At 37.4% G+C, this 15,305-nt stretch overlaps 1 protein-coding gene across 4 annotated transcripts in view; it reads right to left on the minus strand.

The window, feature by feature from the left end:
* Positions 1-2,192: 2,192 nt before the first annotated feature.
* Positions 2,193-15,305, minus strand: part of LOC138016606 (AF4/FMR2 family member 4-like) — a 40,024-nt gene continuing 26,911 nt past the window's right edge. For all 4 annotated transcript variants that reach the window (XM_068863787.1, XM_068863785.1, XM_068863786.1 and 1 more), the window contains 12 exons: positions 14,007-15,238; positions 11,154-11,486; positions 10,383-10,446; positions 9,831-9,905; positions 9,672-9,733; positions 9,050-9,127; positions 8,500-8,572; positions 7,438-7,458; positions 6,592-6,641; positions 5,743-6,008; positions 4,586-4,634; positions 2,193-3,266 (listed from right to left, as the gene is read on the minus strand). In XM_068863787.1, the coding sequence (XP_068719888.1) occupies positions 3,188-3,266; positions 4,586-4,634; positions 5,743-6,008; positions 6,592-6,641; positions 7,438-7,458; positions 8,500-8,572; positions 9,050-9,127; positions 9,672-9,733; positions 9,831-9,905; positions 10,383-10,446; positions 11,154-11,486; positions 14,007-15,238 (2,382 nt within the window). In that variant the 3' untranslated portion in view covers positions 2,193-3,187. The remainder of the gene's footprint in view (positions 3,267-4,585; positions 4,635-5,742; positions 6,009-6,591; positions 6,642-7,437; positions 7,459-8,499; positions 8,573-9,049; positions 9,128-9,671; positions 9,734-9,830; positions 9,906-10,382; positions 10,447-11,153; positions 11,487-14,006; positions 15,239-15,305) is intronic.

Below are 15,305 nucleotides of genomic sequence, written 5' to 3' on the forward strand. Positions count from 1 at the left end.
AACCCCCCGTTTAGCTGTGCACGTTTTCTTGCGCTTCGCACCAAATGTACGCTCTTCCGCGCTTGGTATTGGTTATACGTGTTTTACGCATCGGTTAAACAAAGCGCTTGCGCAACGACGATACGACGCGGAAGTCCTTCTGAAAGACAAGTTTGCATCGCTGCTACGATAAGCGTAGAAACAACACAGTTCCTTCTTCAGCAAAAGATGAATAAAAGCAAACTTGGTTGACACACCGACAACTGCCAAAAATTAGAAGTCATCGTTGTCAAGTTTCGGCCTAAAGACCCTCAATGCACATCATAACAATAAGCTGTTGTTTTGTGACGTGAGAAAAAAGTTGACCCAGAACAATTGACTATTTCTTGATAAAAGCGACTTTCGGATTTCGCTAAGAGTTCGAGTTAGAGTACGAAGCCAGAATATGTCTAAGTACTCGCGACTAAAGGGTTCTTTGGATGTCGTCTTTGCGCAAGCTCTCTGACGGAAACCAGAATAGCGTTATACCCCCACCTGTAGCGGAATGTGTCCGTGGTGTGCACAACGATGGTTTTAGCTACCTGTGGTACAATTTCTCTCTTAGAAAATAGTTTTACAAACGAAATATTGTATTTGGTCAGCTAACTTACATGTTTGCCTATCCAAACAGGGTTATTAAAGATAAATAAATCACCTGGATAGGGCAGTTCTTCACAGTTTTAAATGGAAAATCTTACCGACTAACGTGAGCTACAAATGAAGATGCAAAGTTCAATTCAAAATGGTCCATGCAACTCTACAAAAACAATCAAAAGATGCTAGTGAAAATGAAACTTATGAAAATGGAGTAGTTAAGAAATACGATTTCGAATAACAAAAGGCTGACAAAAAGCAAGCAAATAAAATATTTCGCCATAAAAAATCTGACTACACACCTAGAAAACATGAAAACACCTCTATTGCTAGTTTTTAAGTTACATGGATAAATGATGGGAAACTATTGTGTCACTTAAAACTGTGAAGATTCTGGAACGGTCTTGCATGGGTAGATCCACATATTGTCCCCTAACCAATAAAAAGACACAACAGAAGCATTGGGCTTGCCCAGAGTATATTTCCGCTTGGCAATGACCACATGACTAAAATTTCCCGCGCTCAGTGGTGGAACTGCGTTCACAACCAAATGAGCGCCTTCCATTCCCATTGGCTCAATGCGTCACTTGCGCCTTTGCGATTGGTCAGATACAGATACCTAGTCCCTCAAACTTTAAATACACATCCAAAAACTGCTAAAATGTAGCCTTTATCCTCAACCTGGCCTTGAGTAAGATATCGTTTACAAAGAACTTCCAAATACAAAAAAATCCGGCAGTGAAAAACTATTAATCGAGCTTGACATGTTCGCTCTATAAACCAAACACTCTGCTTCCAAAAATAAAAAGCAATCCCCCAAAACATAACTACAAATCACAAATTTTGCAGAAAATTTTTCACTTTTAAGCAATTTTTTTTCCAGTCCGTTTTAAAATAAAATAAAATGATTCATAATTATTATATGACCAATCAACTACTCTTTCTGCAAGTGATACAATCTGTTGCTAATTTGTTATTTAGATTATTTAAGTCAAGTGCTTTTAGCTTGAAAAGAATTGGAATGAAAATGGCTAAAGCCTACCACGTGATGTCTCCTGCACTACAATTTTCCAAATATGGCATGCATTAGGAGCCGATAAGAAATTAAAACTAAATGTTCCTTTTACAGAAGAATAGAACCAGTAGCACCTTAATATTCCCCTTTTTGTTTGCCTCAAAAATGTAAAGGTGGCAAAAAACTTGTAAGAAATGCCGTTTACTCCTACAATCGTTTCCTATCAAAACTTTAGGAGAACACTGAATTTGCTTCAAAATTTTGCAGCGCTTTAAATTTGGTGTCTTGAGAAGTGTTACAATAGGCCATTTCCGAGTTTTTGTCTGCCTCCTCTTCAAAGCGAGTCTAAGTGCGAAGTTTTTGTGATGGTAATTAGTTCTACTTTACATCTGAATGAAACCTAATTTTCACAACAAAAACTTCGCACTTAGACTCGCCTTGAAGAGGAGGTAGATATGAACTCGGAAATGGCCTATAGACCTTTTCGGCTTGTACATTTTGTTTTCCCAATACAGATCATGTGATAATACTCAGGAGGTTTTGTCTTTTGTTTTGTTCATTAAAATGAGGGCATGCAAGCATGAATATGCCTGCATGCACTCTTTTTAATGAACAAAACAAAGGACCAAGCCTCCTGAGTATTATCACATGATCTGTATTGGAAACAAAATGTACAAGCCGAAAAGGTCTATTGATTCACTTTTAGGTACAACAGATATACGCGCTAAGTAATCGGCTAAAATTCTGGCACCACATTTTAACCCAATCCGAGATTACAGTTAGCAAGACTTCGCACGCAGGCAGCATGCATTCTTTTTTTGCGTTGCGATTGCTTCACTGCATTTTCTGCGTCTACTGTGATTGGCCAAAGTTAAGTTGTGTGACACTTGCTTAAAAACTGCTATAGGTTCTAGGAAACTGAAACCTAGAATTTAGTATTAAAAGGTGCAAATGCAAAGGGGGAATTTAAGATGGCACTACGCCCCTGCAAATAAGTTAAGAGTATGGCTGAATAATTCTGACAAATAGGAGAACACTTAGGTAAAGATCTCCAAGATAAATATGTCTGCATACTAATTAGCTCATTCACACATATGGTATGCAGTGAGCTGGTTAGATCAAAGAGATAAACATATCTTAACTTTGTTTATTTCATCCATTATGAAAAAATATTGTTTGTATTCTACAAAATATACCAAATTACAGGAAATAGGATATTCATACATTTGTATTCTCATAACTGAATTCTGAGACATGACTTTAGCCAAATAATATTATTATTTCATATTTAAGTGCCATAATAATTATTACAATAATAATATTAATAGCAATGACCCTGACACCCACTTCTTAGTGAGGCATTCTTGTTTGTTGATTTTCTTTTCCCCTCTGCGTGCATCTTCTAGATGTGCTTTAATTAATAATGAATCTGTGACCCGTTGAATTATGTAAATCATGTCAATGAGATGGCAACTGTGTGTCCATAATGCCGTTCCGGTCTGGAGGGAGGGTAATTTACAATGAATATAATTATCTCACATGCTGTCGCTCCGATTGCTCTCATGAGTTCTTGGCTTTCAAAACTTCGCGAAGACGCTTCACTCCTTCCTCAATATACTCAATCATGTGAACTACAGAGCTGCCAAAGAACAAATGGGGAAAAAGAAAAATGGAAAGTGTGAGGGTAATCCTTGTCAGGAACAAAACTTGTCTGTAATTCAAGCATTGTCAATGGGTTAAGAAATATTAGACTGCTGTATAGACATCAGGCAGTGATTACCAGTAATACTGCGAAAGACAGAGGGATATGTGACACCCAATGGAACTCACAAAAATAATCAGGATCCCAGATGGATGTTAAAGTGCCCCTAACCCCACAATATTTTTTTCGTTAAAATGAATCTTTGCACCTGTTCGAAACGCATTGTGGCCATTTTTTTCCTTTTTCTGACAAATCCTGCCACTTTATAGGCTTCACAACTTGCGAAAAACAAAGCATCTTTTGTTCACGACTGAGTAAGACTGACTGATTTACATTGCATTAACTCTTTGTAAACATGCATGCAAAGTAGATTGTGACATCAAATCAGGAATAGACCCACTTCCCTTCTGACTCTGAAGATGTTTGGTTTTTCGCAAGTTTTGAAGCCTATAAAATGGCAGGATTTGTTAGAAAAAGGAAAAAGTGGCTGCAATACGTTTGGAACAGGTGCAAAGATCCAGTTTAGTGAAAAAAAAAATATGGGGGTTAGGTACACTTTAACTCAACATTCAAGATCTAGCTGGGTGCTCTAACCACTAAGCCACAGTGTACTGGAGACTACGGTGAGCGAAGGTTCCCTGTGGGCTTAGACTAGAACCACATCGTGCAGTCATGTTGTAAAGAAAACCATGACCCCAAAAATCCATCCCACCTTGAAGAAAACAACAGCTAGAATCACAGACAATGAGTAATCATCATAATTTCAACATAAAGAAACAACCTTTGTTAAAGCAGTCCAAATCACGTATGCTCCCAGCCTCTATTTCAACTGCTTTCTTACCCCTATTAATAAGTTAACTAGTTTTGTGCAGCAGTGAGCAGTCTCGCATGGTATACATTAAGTGTGTTATAAAAAGTATGCCATGGTAGTTTTTGTCAATAAATTAAACACTGACTTCAAATTAACACTTAAGTGCACAATTCAAACTGTGAAATTAATGCCAAGGGTATTTTATTGAGCTCATTGGATAGCTTCATTTTTAATAATTTAGAAATAAAAAACTTTGACATCCTTAAAAACATCCAATACTATGATCCATTCTTTAAAAAGGCAATCAAAAGACCAAATGGACCATTCACTGGCACATTTACGTAAAAAAAAAATACTCTGCAGATCACATGGTATATGTTTACAGGTACAATAATTTATTATCTTTTGACAAGCACATACAAGAAATTACTCCTTAATGAACTACCTGTGAAGACTAAGTGGCCCACACGCCCGATCCAGCTCCATGAAGAAATCTGGATGTGAAAAAAAAAACAAATAAATGAATAAATAAATGAATAAATTAAAGAAACAATAAGATAAGAAAGTTTGGCTTTTGAATAATCAAGGGATAATCAACAAATTTGGTAACATAGACAACTATACAGGCAACAAGAATTACTACTATGACCATTGACACAGTAATTTTTAATTTTAGAATCCACCAGACACATTCAAACAATTGAGTTTCTTTACTCTGTCATGATAGCCATATTGACAATGATAAAAGCATGTTTAAGGCAAAGATACTTTTCAAAACAATCCATTTTTGTTGTTTGCTATGTTTTCAGCCATAACTCAAAAACAAATCTGGTACAAATAATAATAATAATAATAATAATAATAATAATAATAATAATAATAATAATAATAATAATAATAATAATAATAATAATAATAATTGTTATTAATAATATCCTTTCTCTTAAAGGACAATCAAAAAAAGAATTGGTCCTCCTCCCATCCATTGCTTTCTGTGTCAAACATCTGACGTAAAACTTTTGCAACTTTTACTGGAGGGCCACAATAAGGGAATCTCTGCTGACGTCATTGCTGTTTGCATTTTGTTTCATTTACATACGAGTTTGCTTGCAGAACTATTACAGAATTAAATTGATTTCAAAAGGTAAAAGAACATGTTTAACTCAGTCAAATTTCCAATTTGAAGCCTTTTAGCTTTGATAACGAGCAAGTTATTACCCATCAAAACCCGATAAATTATTGGATGGCAAAGCACTAATCAGCCCATACATTCTTTCTAAAATTTCAAATTTTTAAAGCATCATTACTCAGAGATTATCCAGTAAATTGCCGTTAACCTCTCTGAGGTAACTCGTTATGCAACGCACTTTCAATATTCAGTACTGACTTTTTGGCTGATAGATTAGAAAACGATGCGTTTAGGCTAATGAGGCAAAAACTGTAAACAAAGATTCCCCTAAATAGGGTGCTTAAACATGGTGAACAGGCAAGAACACACAAAATACACTGTAGGTTGTTTCAGTCAAGCCTACATTGCATCAACACTTTAGTAGTGGATTGCAGTAGCGTAATATCTACATGTTCATGAAAACAAAAATTTACCTCGAAATTCAAGGACAACAGGTTGGGCCTGATCCCAGGTATCTTGACTGTACAGCAAGTTATTGACTTGCAGAACATGTTGTTGTGTCATGGAATGAATCTTCTGTGGAACGCATATGTTAACAGGTGACGTCATTGCATTGGTGGCAGATGTAGGTTTGCCATTCCTTGAGGGCGTGGCTTCATTGCTTCCACTGCTTCCCACACTGCCAACACTCCCTGACGGAGATGGAGTGGGGGACAGAGGGGATGGGGTGCCAGTGATCCTAGGGAGAAAATACATAACAAAGTAAAAATAAATATAATTATTTATTTGTACAAGCTGTTATTCAACGCTTTTGGGATGGTGTACAGAAAATAACATTGAAATAAACAGCATTAAGCATATCCCTTTTAAGATTCACATTTATAGATTTTACTGTCTAATGCCTAACGACTTTACTTGTCAATGGGGGTCACTTCAGGAGTTAAGGGGTTAAAGTTACATGTAAGTTAAAGGGTCAAAAACCTTGTCCCCTTTAACCCTTCCCATCCTAAGAGTGTCACTTTAGAGATTTTCCCCTGTGTAATAGACTGAAAGGAGGCAACAAACGTGTAAAGGGGTTGATCTCAGACAAACCAAAAGAAGAATGATCTAGTTGGTGGTGGGTAGCATGGGATTTGAACCCACATCACATGCACCCTAAATTCAGCCCACCGGACCACACTGCATCCTGCAGAATAATAAGCTCATCCAATACATGTACAATAACAAAATATGTCCTCATGTTACAAGAAATAGTGTACCACAATTGAGCAAAAATATCAAGCATGAATGTTGACTATATCATGATGTAACATATGACATACTTTGCATTTGAAGTGTATGGAGATGGTGCCTGAGTGCTCTTTGGGGGACCCTGCACACAAAAATAAATGGTGACAATCAGTATTTCTTCAGCATGCACAAACTCAAAACACAGTTATTTCTCACAAAAATACCATACAAGGATACAAGTTAAAACAAAACACCCAAGAAGTCATAGTGTTCGCATAGTGTTATTGTCAACCCTTCAATTATATTAATCTGGAAGTGACCATGCAGCTCCCCGATCACTTGAGAGTTTCCTTAAAAGACAAATGTACACCACATTTCTACAGTTGTGGGTTCAAAACCAGTGGTTTTGCTGATGCACTTTTGTTAGGGTTTGGGTAGAGACGTGATGAGTGAAACAACTTAATGTGAAGTTGGCAAAATGTACTCAGGTAAAACGACTCATTGACCAAACAATTTTACAGAATAAACGCAAAAAATGTATGCATTTTGATTGGTTCTCACCTATGATCTATTAGAGGAAAGACCCATTCCTGACGTCATCATCAAGAACTTTTAGGTCTTCAGTATATAAAACAAATAGATTCCATGTTGCCGTGTGTCTGTTCAGTAGTAGATCACAGAAGACGTCAAAGTATTGTAAGAACATCAGTAACACACTGGGCTATCGCCTCATCTGCCACTTTCTTGTTCTTACCTCATTTTGACATCATCTGTGAGCTATTACTGAACTGACACACCGCAAAATAGAATCTATTTGTTAAGACTTAGTATATCACGGGTTTACGTCCAGGCTAACCCTGCATATTTAAGACTTAATTTCTTTGGTTTCTTTCTTTACTGCAATGATAATCAAAACAATAAAATTCTGCACAACCTACCTTAAAATGCTCTGTTACCATCTGTAGAGAAAATGAGAGATTATTTTAGGTGACTGAAGGTGACACACAATTAAATGGAAGCTAAAGGACAACACTTTTGTTTTGTTTGAATGTTAAACTCTAGTCCATTCCTATGAGGTGAAATAGGTCTAAATGACCTCATCAAGGAAAAAGTCCCTAACAAAAATGAGCTTCTTGCACACTAGAAGCCACTCTAACATAGTTCTTTTCCACTGAAAATGTCACGTAACACAATGTTACACTTGCATGGGGCCTACATGAATTCACTTTTGTCATTTGCACTCTGGGCTTTTTCAGGTACCCAAAGGGTGTCTATAAGCACTTGTCACAGATGGGATATTATTTAGGTGGAACAAAAAAAAAAAAAACCAAAAAAACAAAACAAAAGGAAAATGGCAGAAAATAACATTGAGGAAATTTTGATGGTTAAAGAAACAAATAGACATTTGGATAGAATTTAGAGCCTTGACATCAAGGTAAACATGACAAATCTTGGGATTGAAAGTTTTACTTTTTTAAAGGCCTCTCCAAATGGTCAAAGTTCTCTGATGAAACACCTCAAAACATTGCTGGGTGGCAGAAGAGTCTTATATTTGGCTGCCTTGTTTTGTGTTGGTAAACATGTTTAATCAATCATATCTTTAGCGTTCAGTGTTTTAGCAGTCATCGCTTACAGCAGTCATCATTTCTCTTCTAAAGGCGGTCTTTGGTTAGGCTGTCGGCGGTCAGACTCATAAGCACAGGCATACATGGATCATTGTAGTTTTTGTCGGCCAAATCTTCACGAGTTTGAGCGGTTTTTGTTAGTTTTTGAGCTTTCTCCCACCCCACCCTCCATTTCCCTTCCACTACGTCCATCAATGTGACGGGTGCCTGGAATGGGGACTCATGGCTGGGTTGCAGGGATTTGCCAGCCATGGGGGCGCTATTCTATCTAGGGGCTGGCTGGCCACAGTGGAAGCCCCTGGATTGGATAATCCAGGCACAATCTCCCATTTTAACGACGCAGATGGTCAACTCAGTCTATGTTCTCCATCTTACCTTAACATTGCGCATAACATGATCTTTCCTTAGTTTGTAAAGCCTCATATACAATATGGACTGAATTCTCATGCTAAAATAAAACAAAAGAATTAATTTGTTAAGATACTGCAAAACCTGTAGAGGCTTCCACCGACCAGTTGGCTATATTAGATGAGCATCGGACTGCCATGTGAGAGGATGTGAGTTCAACTCCAATCAGGCCAACACTCACAGTCTTCAAATAACTGAGTAGAAAGTGCTGCCTTTGTAATTACATCTGCAAATGGTTAGACTTTCAAGTCGTCTCATATAAGGACTATAAACCTTAGGCATGTCTCATAACCCATGTTCATAAATTCTGAGGGACGTAAAATATCCTACACACTACTCAAAAAGAGACGGGCATGGAGTAGCCCATGTTGTGGTATAGTCTGATTGAGAGCCACAAGTTTATTAGCCTTTGGACTCATTCACTACGTTCCAGGATATTAGTGGCTGCCGTTCCTGGGGGGCTTTATAGATTCATGTAACCTCAGCTTAAAGAACAAAGACATTTATGTTAATTTACCATAGGGCAGAGAGTCTTTTGTCTGGAACATTAAGTGACCTATGAGTGTATTTGTTTACAAAGTTGCGCATTGTGTACCTAGAAAAACAAATAAAAACAGTGGTGAGGTTTGAAGCTGAAAACATACCCACTGGGATCGAATGATGGCTAAGATTTAATAGTGAACCAACCAGGTTTACTAATCTACATGTACATAAGATTCATTTGAAGGTCAAGAAGGGACTTTGTGGTTGATCCCATGTGCACCAAGTAGTTGAATGATTGGATTGATCAGCAAAGTGGGAAGGCACGGTGAGTGGTAATTTGCATGGAAGTTTGACCTGTGCCTTTACAATAATAAACATCACTCAGACTATGTGATTTGCCCTTGTAAAATAGTGAATGATAGTTGATGAAAGTTTGGTATCTTCTAAAGCACCCATATCTTACTATCTTACAAGGGCTTGCTAAGTGAAAATGCAAAGAACAAACCATCATTCAAAAGAGACTTCCAAAGGTCTTCACTTTGTCCAAGTCTTCAAAAAAGGTGTGTTGTCCAACAAAGTTGTTGACCAAATTTTACCACCGTGACATGTAAGGTGAATAAATTATTGTTACTTTAAGGATAAAGAACTTAACTCACCTAAGAAGATCTAAAGTCTCTGAATACATCTGAAATGCTGAGCGACTTTCTTCATCATTTTGCTGAATGAAACAAGAAATGGCAGATGGTGTAAACGCATTACTACTCAACACTTTCTCAACAGATTTGGGATCAAAGCAAACACTGAGACCAAGTTACCTCGATTGCTTTTCCACATCTTGCAAAGTACAAGACTGCTTCAATGTAAAAGAATGCTTTCTCCTCCTTATCAGCCTGTGAAGTTAAATTACAAAGCTCTAAGTAAGAGTCAAACTTACTGTCAGGTGACCAGAAACTTCTCAAATAACCAAGCAACTAGAAAAGTGCAGTTCCAGAATCAGAAAATCTGAACAATTTGATTAACCCACTGACTCCTACATGTAGAAGTGAGACTTAAAAGATTTAACTCTAATGCCAGACAATAATATATTTTACTCATCAAAGCCCACACCACAGTTTTGAATGGGGAGGGTGGTTCAAGAGTCAATGAGTCAAACTAGTGTGATCCCTGTTTCTCATTGACATTTTTGAAGATGGATTCTTTTCACATTGTGGGACATAATTACATCTTTCTTTTTATTCAGCCGTTCTTCATTCTCCACAATCAGAAATTTTTTATTCTTCCAAACAAGATTGGATAATATGCATTATTTTGCAAGGTTATTTACACTCTATAAGAAAGACACTGTAGAAAAATCCCAAAATGCTTACAGATGAATCTGCCTTATGTTTCAGCTTCTTTGCCTCAGCAAGATAGTGATCCGGCCAAAAAGGTCTGAAAAGAAAGGCAAAAGTGATCCATTCATATGTAAGATATTGTATCAATAATAAATAATATTCGAATGCCCAAAGTTGCACTTCATGGTGTGGTCTATGGGAAAAAAATGACTACCATAAAAGTTTACCATCGTGTTTATGACTGCCTCTTTTGATGTATGTAAATCCCCTTTTACAGTATCAGAAATTCACAAAAAAGCCCACACCACAGTTTTACATTGTGATAAAAAGTACTGAAATTATTTGGACACCACCCAACCTACAATAAATTTTTAATAACTGAACAGTACTAACAGAGGGTATACTACTTAATCAGCAACAGCAGAAATTATGTGGGGCAGAGCATGGATTAAGTTAAAAGTCAACAGTGTGTTAGGGTTTCAGTGAAACAAGTCAATGTTTCTGCATAGGTGAAAATCAATTTAGTTAAATTGAAGTGATGTAAATTTGGTCATTCTCTTTATATTCAGTACACATTAATTTTAAGATTTAATATAATTAAATCTTACCTTTTTCTGTTATTTTTTTAAAAAACTTAAATGGCTTTTTAATTAATATATTTTTGGTTGATTTTGTGAAAATTATATGGGTTTAAATCATAGAAAGATAAAAATCTTTCATTAACCTGCATTATTGTAATTTTCTTTGCATTTATCATGATACTAGAATCATAAATAGCTAAAAAAAAAACAGTTTACAACTTACACTTTTGGTTCTGGATCATAAAGTCTTGCAATGTCCGCTTCCCTTTTCTCTGCTTCTTTCTTATAATCCTCATTCTTTGTGCCGCATGAACACTGATGCAGTCCAAAACCATTCACCATACCATCCACATGATCCCCATTTTCAGCAACTTGGTTGCCACTCAGACCACCCTCCACAGCACTCTCTTGACTTTTGCTGTTTTCACTGTTACATCTTTTACGCTTGGAGCGATTTAAAACTTCTTCCTGGCTTGGACTGCGTTTACGGTGGCTATCTTTGTCATGTCGATTGCCTGTGCTGCTGCTACTGGACAACCTCTCCTGGGGCTTAGCTCTACAGTAAAAGATCACTGATCAACACCTCTACTAAAAAAAAGTCATTCTCACACATACATCACAGTAACATCCACCAGTGAGCACCTGCACATCTTTCTCAGGATGTACATACATGTAATAAACAAACCATTTAAAATGCTTTTGTATGGATATGAATTTCCTTATTATAAAGAATATTTATAAAAATATTGAAGGGCCGCAACCAGGGTGAAACATAGTTGAAATTTAAAAGACGATCTCTGGCTAAAATGATTAAAAACTACGAGCTTTAGACTGCCCGAACTGCAGTCTTCCACGGGTAAAATGAATGATAAGAAAGCGATGAGAAAATTTGAATAAAAAGCGTGAATTGCAAATAAAAAATAATGTAAATGGTTGTGAATGTTTGTTAAAAAGAATGTTGTATTGCCCAGGTAACGGGCAAGAATTGTTATCTGCGTTAGGTATCACTGTGGTATGCCATGCTTCTAATGTTTTTCTGGTTCTAAAAGTGCCTTTGTTAATAATTGACGCGTTTTCAAAATCAATGGCGTGGTTGTTGGACCAGGCGTGATTAGCAATTCTAGAACCTTTGGCCGCAGTTTTCAGTTGGTGTCTCTCAGATGCTCTTTTTTTTACCATAGAGACCGAATGCAACGGAAAGATCTCCTTTCTCAACACTCTGGTTTCCCGTAGAAATGGAGTCATCATTGTTGATGTTTATAGGACCCATACGGACAGATACTTAGATTTTAATTCCTATCACAACAGTCAACACAAGGTCAGCACAGCATCAACCCTCCTGCACAGAGCTCTAAATCTACCCAATTCCTCAGAAGGAAAAAAGCGGGAACTTCATTATGTTCATGCAGCTCTGGAGTCCAACGGTTATCCATCTAAGTTCATCAAAAACATACACGCTAAAAAAACTCGATCCTCAACAATGAATATATCCCCAGAGGAACTTGGTTTTCAAGATGGTTGAACCAACTGAGCCACGCAAGTCTTTCGCTTCTCTTCCTTACATCAAAGGAGTAACTGAACCCTTGACACGTCCTCCAAAAACACGATGCCACGGTTGTAAAAAAGTCTCTGTTACGAGCCTAGGAAGGCCCATCAGGCCGGCCCTTATCTCCGGTTTCCGTAGCATGAAGCGACTAGGAGTAATAATTATACTCCCCCCTGGATGGGATGCTAGTCCATCGCAGGGTTACCCCCAGCATTATGCTGGTACCCATTGATACACCTGGGTGGAGAGAGGCACCGTGAGAGTAAAGTGTCTTGCCCAAGAACACAACACAATGTCCCTGGCCAGGCCCCAAACCCGGACCACGAGGCCACCGCGCCTCCCACCAATAAAAGCAGATAAAATCACGGTTGTAAACAAACCATTTACCACTCTACAACAACAGTTCCCAGCTCCAAAATTCCGACCTTCGATGGAATCCCAGACCAACGTCGTGTATAAAATTCCCTGTACAAATTTGTTCGTGGTGTTAAACTGGCAGAGCTTTTAATACCCGAAAAAAAGAGCATTTGAGAATGCTAGGAATAACGAACGCAGTGGACAAAAGACTTCAAAATGAATGTAAGCAATTCCAGTTGAAATGGAAAAGGATTTGTTCAACTCTAAATGTTGAAGATACTCACTAGCAAAAATATGAAATAGAAACTGGAAATTTTCATTTACCAAAGGCAGAAAGCTCAAAAAGGCATTTCTGTTTCTTCAAATTAAACACGATCATTCGACTGCTTAGTAACCTGGCGCAATACCTCATGTTTGCATGTAAGCATTGTCACTCGCATTGCCTGAAAATGCTGGTTGATAATGATTGTTTTTTTATTCTTTATACAAACCTGGTTGATTTAAATGCTTTTGCAAACTTTGTACTGTTTGGTTTACAAGTTTTTTGTTTTGTTTGTCATGTGAGATATTATAAATCAATTGCACATTTCGCACAGTTTTTGAAGTCATTTTCAAAGATTGACTCCTACTTCTGTGATGTTCTGCTTAATATCCTCTAAAGCCCTTTATCCTTGAACAACGGAACAGGTTAGTTTGAGGCAAATACATGTTTGATTTTCTGAGAACTTTTTTGAAACTCAAGGACAAAATGCCCACACATACAACAACTGCTGAACCACAAAACTATTAAGCGCTTGAGACCCTGATTTTTTTGTGTATCCATAGTTTCAGAAATCGAAGAATACAACATTAGTATCCCATGAAAATTTAACAAAGAAATTAAGAAATTGCTTTTCTTGCCATCAAAAATGGCGGTGGACACAAATACACGGGTAAATACGGTATGTTTAGGGCCATAAATAAATGGCCACTGTGAGAAAAGCATATCATTATTATATCACTGACAGTAGACACTCTAAAACATAAAACAGGGATAAAATTTGAGCCCTTTGACAACACCAAAAAACACTATTAAATAATAAAATGCCACACTCGAGACATTGGACCTACTAATTTCATTTTTTAACTGCTCAATAATTAAGTCCATTATATTGACAAATGAAATCCACTTACTCGGAGGAATCAACATCATTTTCATTCTTTACTTTCTTTGGCGCATCGTGATCCACTGATTTCACATCACAAGATTTCCGTTTGGGAATCTTCTTTTCTGGTGAATTGATAGCATCTTTTACACCATTAACTTCGGCCACAGGTGTTGCAGAAACCTGTTCTTGCTTCATTAAATTGTTTCCAGGCAGTTTAGGTATCCTTTTTAGCAATGATAAATCAATTTTAACAATAAGAGATTCTGGTTTGTTAATTTCATCATAGGTAATCTCGACATTTTTCCCAAGTATATCCTTAGTCATGTTCGGCGAAATCAAGCTCGTGACCAGCTTTTCCCCATTAACTGCCTTGCTGGCATTTAGGCCATTTGTAATGGCAGGTTTATTTTTTGAACTTCTGACCTTTTCTTTTTCCTTTACTTTTGAGGCTGATGGTGGCTTACTTTCCAACTTAGCTGGACTATTCTCACCAACAATGTCAACAATAACATCTTCATCATCCATTTCTCTTACAGGCTTCAGGGGCTCATTCTTCGTAAGAGCAACAGCTACATTTTCTCCTTTCTTTTTTGATGATTTTAACCCAGCCACTCCATTTTCTGTCTTTGATAACTTACTGGTCTTGCTAGAATGGACATCACCAGAGACGTTACCCATTTTTATGGTCGCAGAATTTTTTGGCGTTTTAGGTTCTTTCTTGCTATTCTTTGTGGCTTTCTTGGGTGAAGGTGACTTTTCACTTTGGCATTTTTCATTACCTGGTCTAGTCTTCAGTTCTGCAGAAGTTGCTTTACTACTAGCTTTTTTATCCCCCTTGGAACGTGGAATTTTAAGAATCAGTCCATTTTGCCCACAATGATCACTGACAGTTTTTGCATTTGCTTCTTCTGGTTGCTCCAGCTTTGCAGTTAACGATTCAATATCAAGCCCTTGATTCATTACAGGGCTATCACTAGGAAGATCATTTGCAAATGGATCTAAGTCATCAACAGAGGGTGGATCCACAGGGCTTTTCCCTTTTTTATTATCAGCCGCAACGATCTGGTTACTGACATGAGAGTTAAGGGAGCTCTTGCTTGCATTTGCAGCAGGGGCCACTTGGTTCCCACGGATACCATCTTCTCCCACAGAGTTTGCTGCTGATGGGCTTGGTTTTGCTTTGGTAGTTGGTGAAGTAGATGACTGATTTAGCGCATTCACAAAATGTGTCAAACTCCAACTTCTTTCACTTGTAGGCTGAAAGAAATGTGTCTCTCGTTATCATTCAACACATAAACCTATTACTGCAAACACCCGCAGATAA

The sequence above is a fragment of the Montipora capricornis genome, chromosome 9 (genome assembly GCF_036669925.1).
Source record: "Montipora capricornis isolate CH-2021 chromosome 9, ASM3666992v2, whole genome shotgun sequence".
In the NCBI taxonomy this organism is placed as follows: domain Eukaryota; kingdom Metazoa; phylum Cnidaria; class Anthozoa; order Scleractinia; family Acroporidae; genus Montipora; species Montipora capricornis.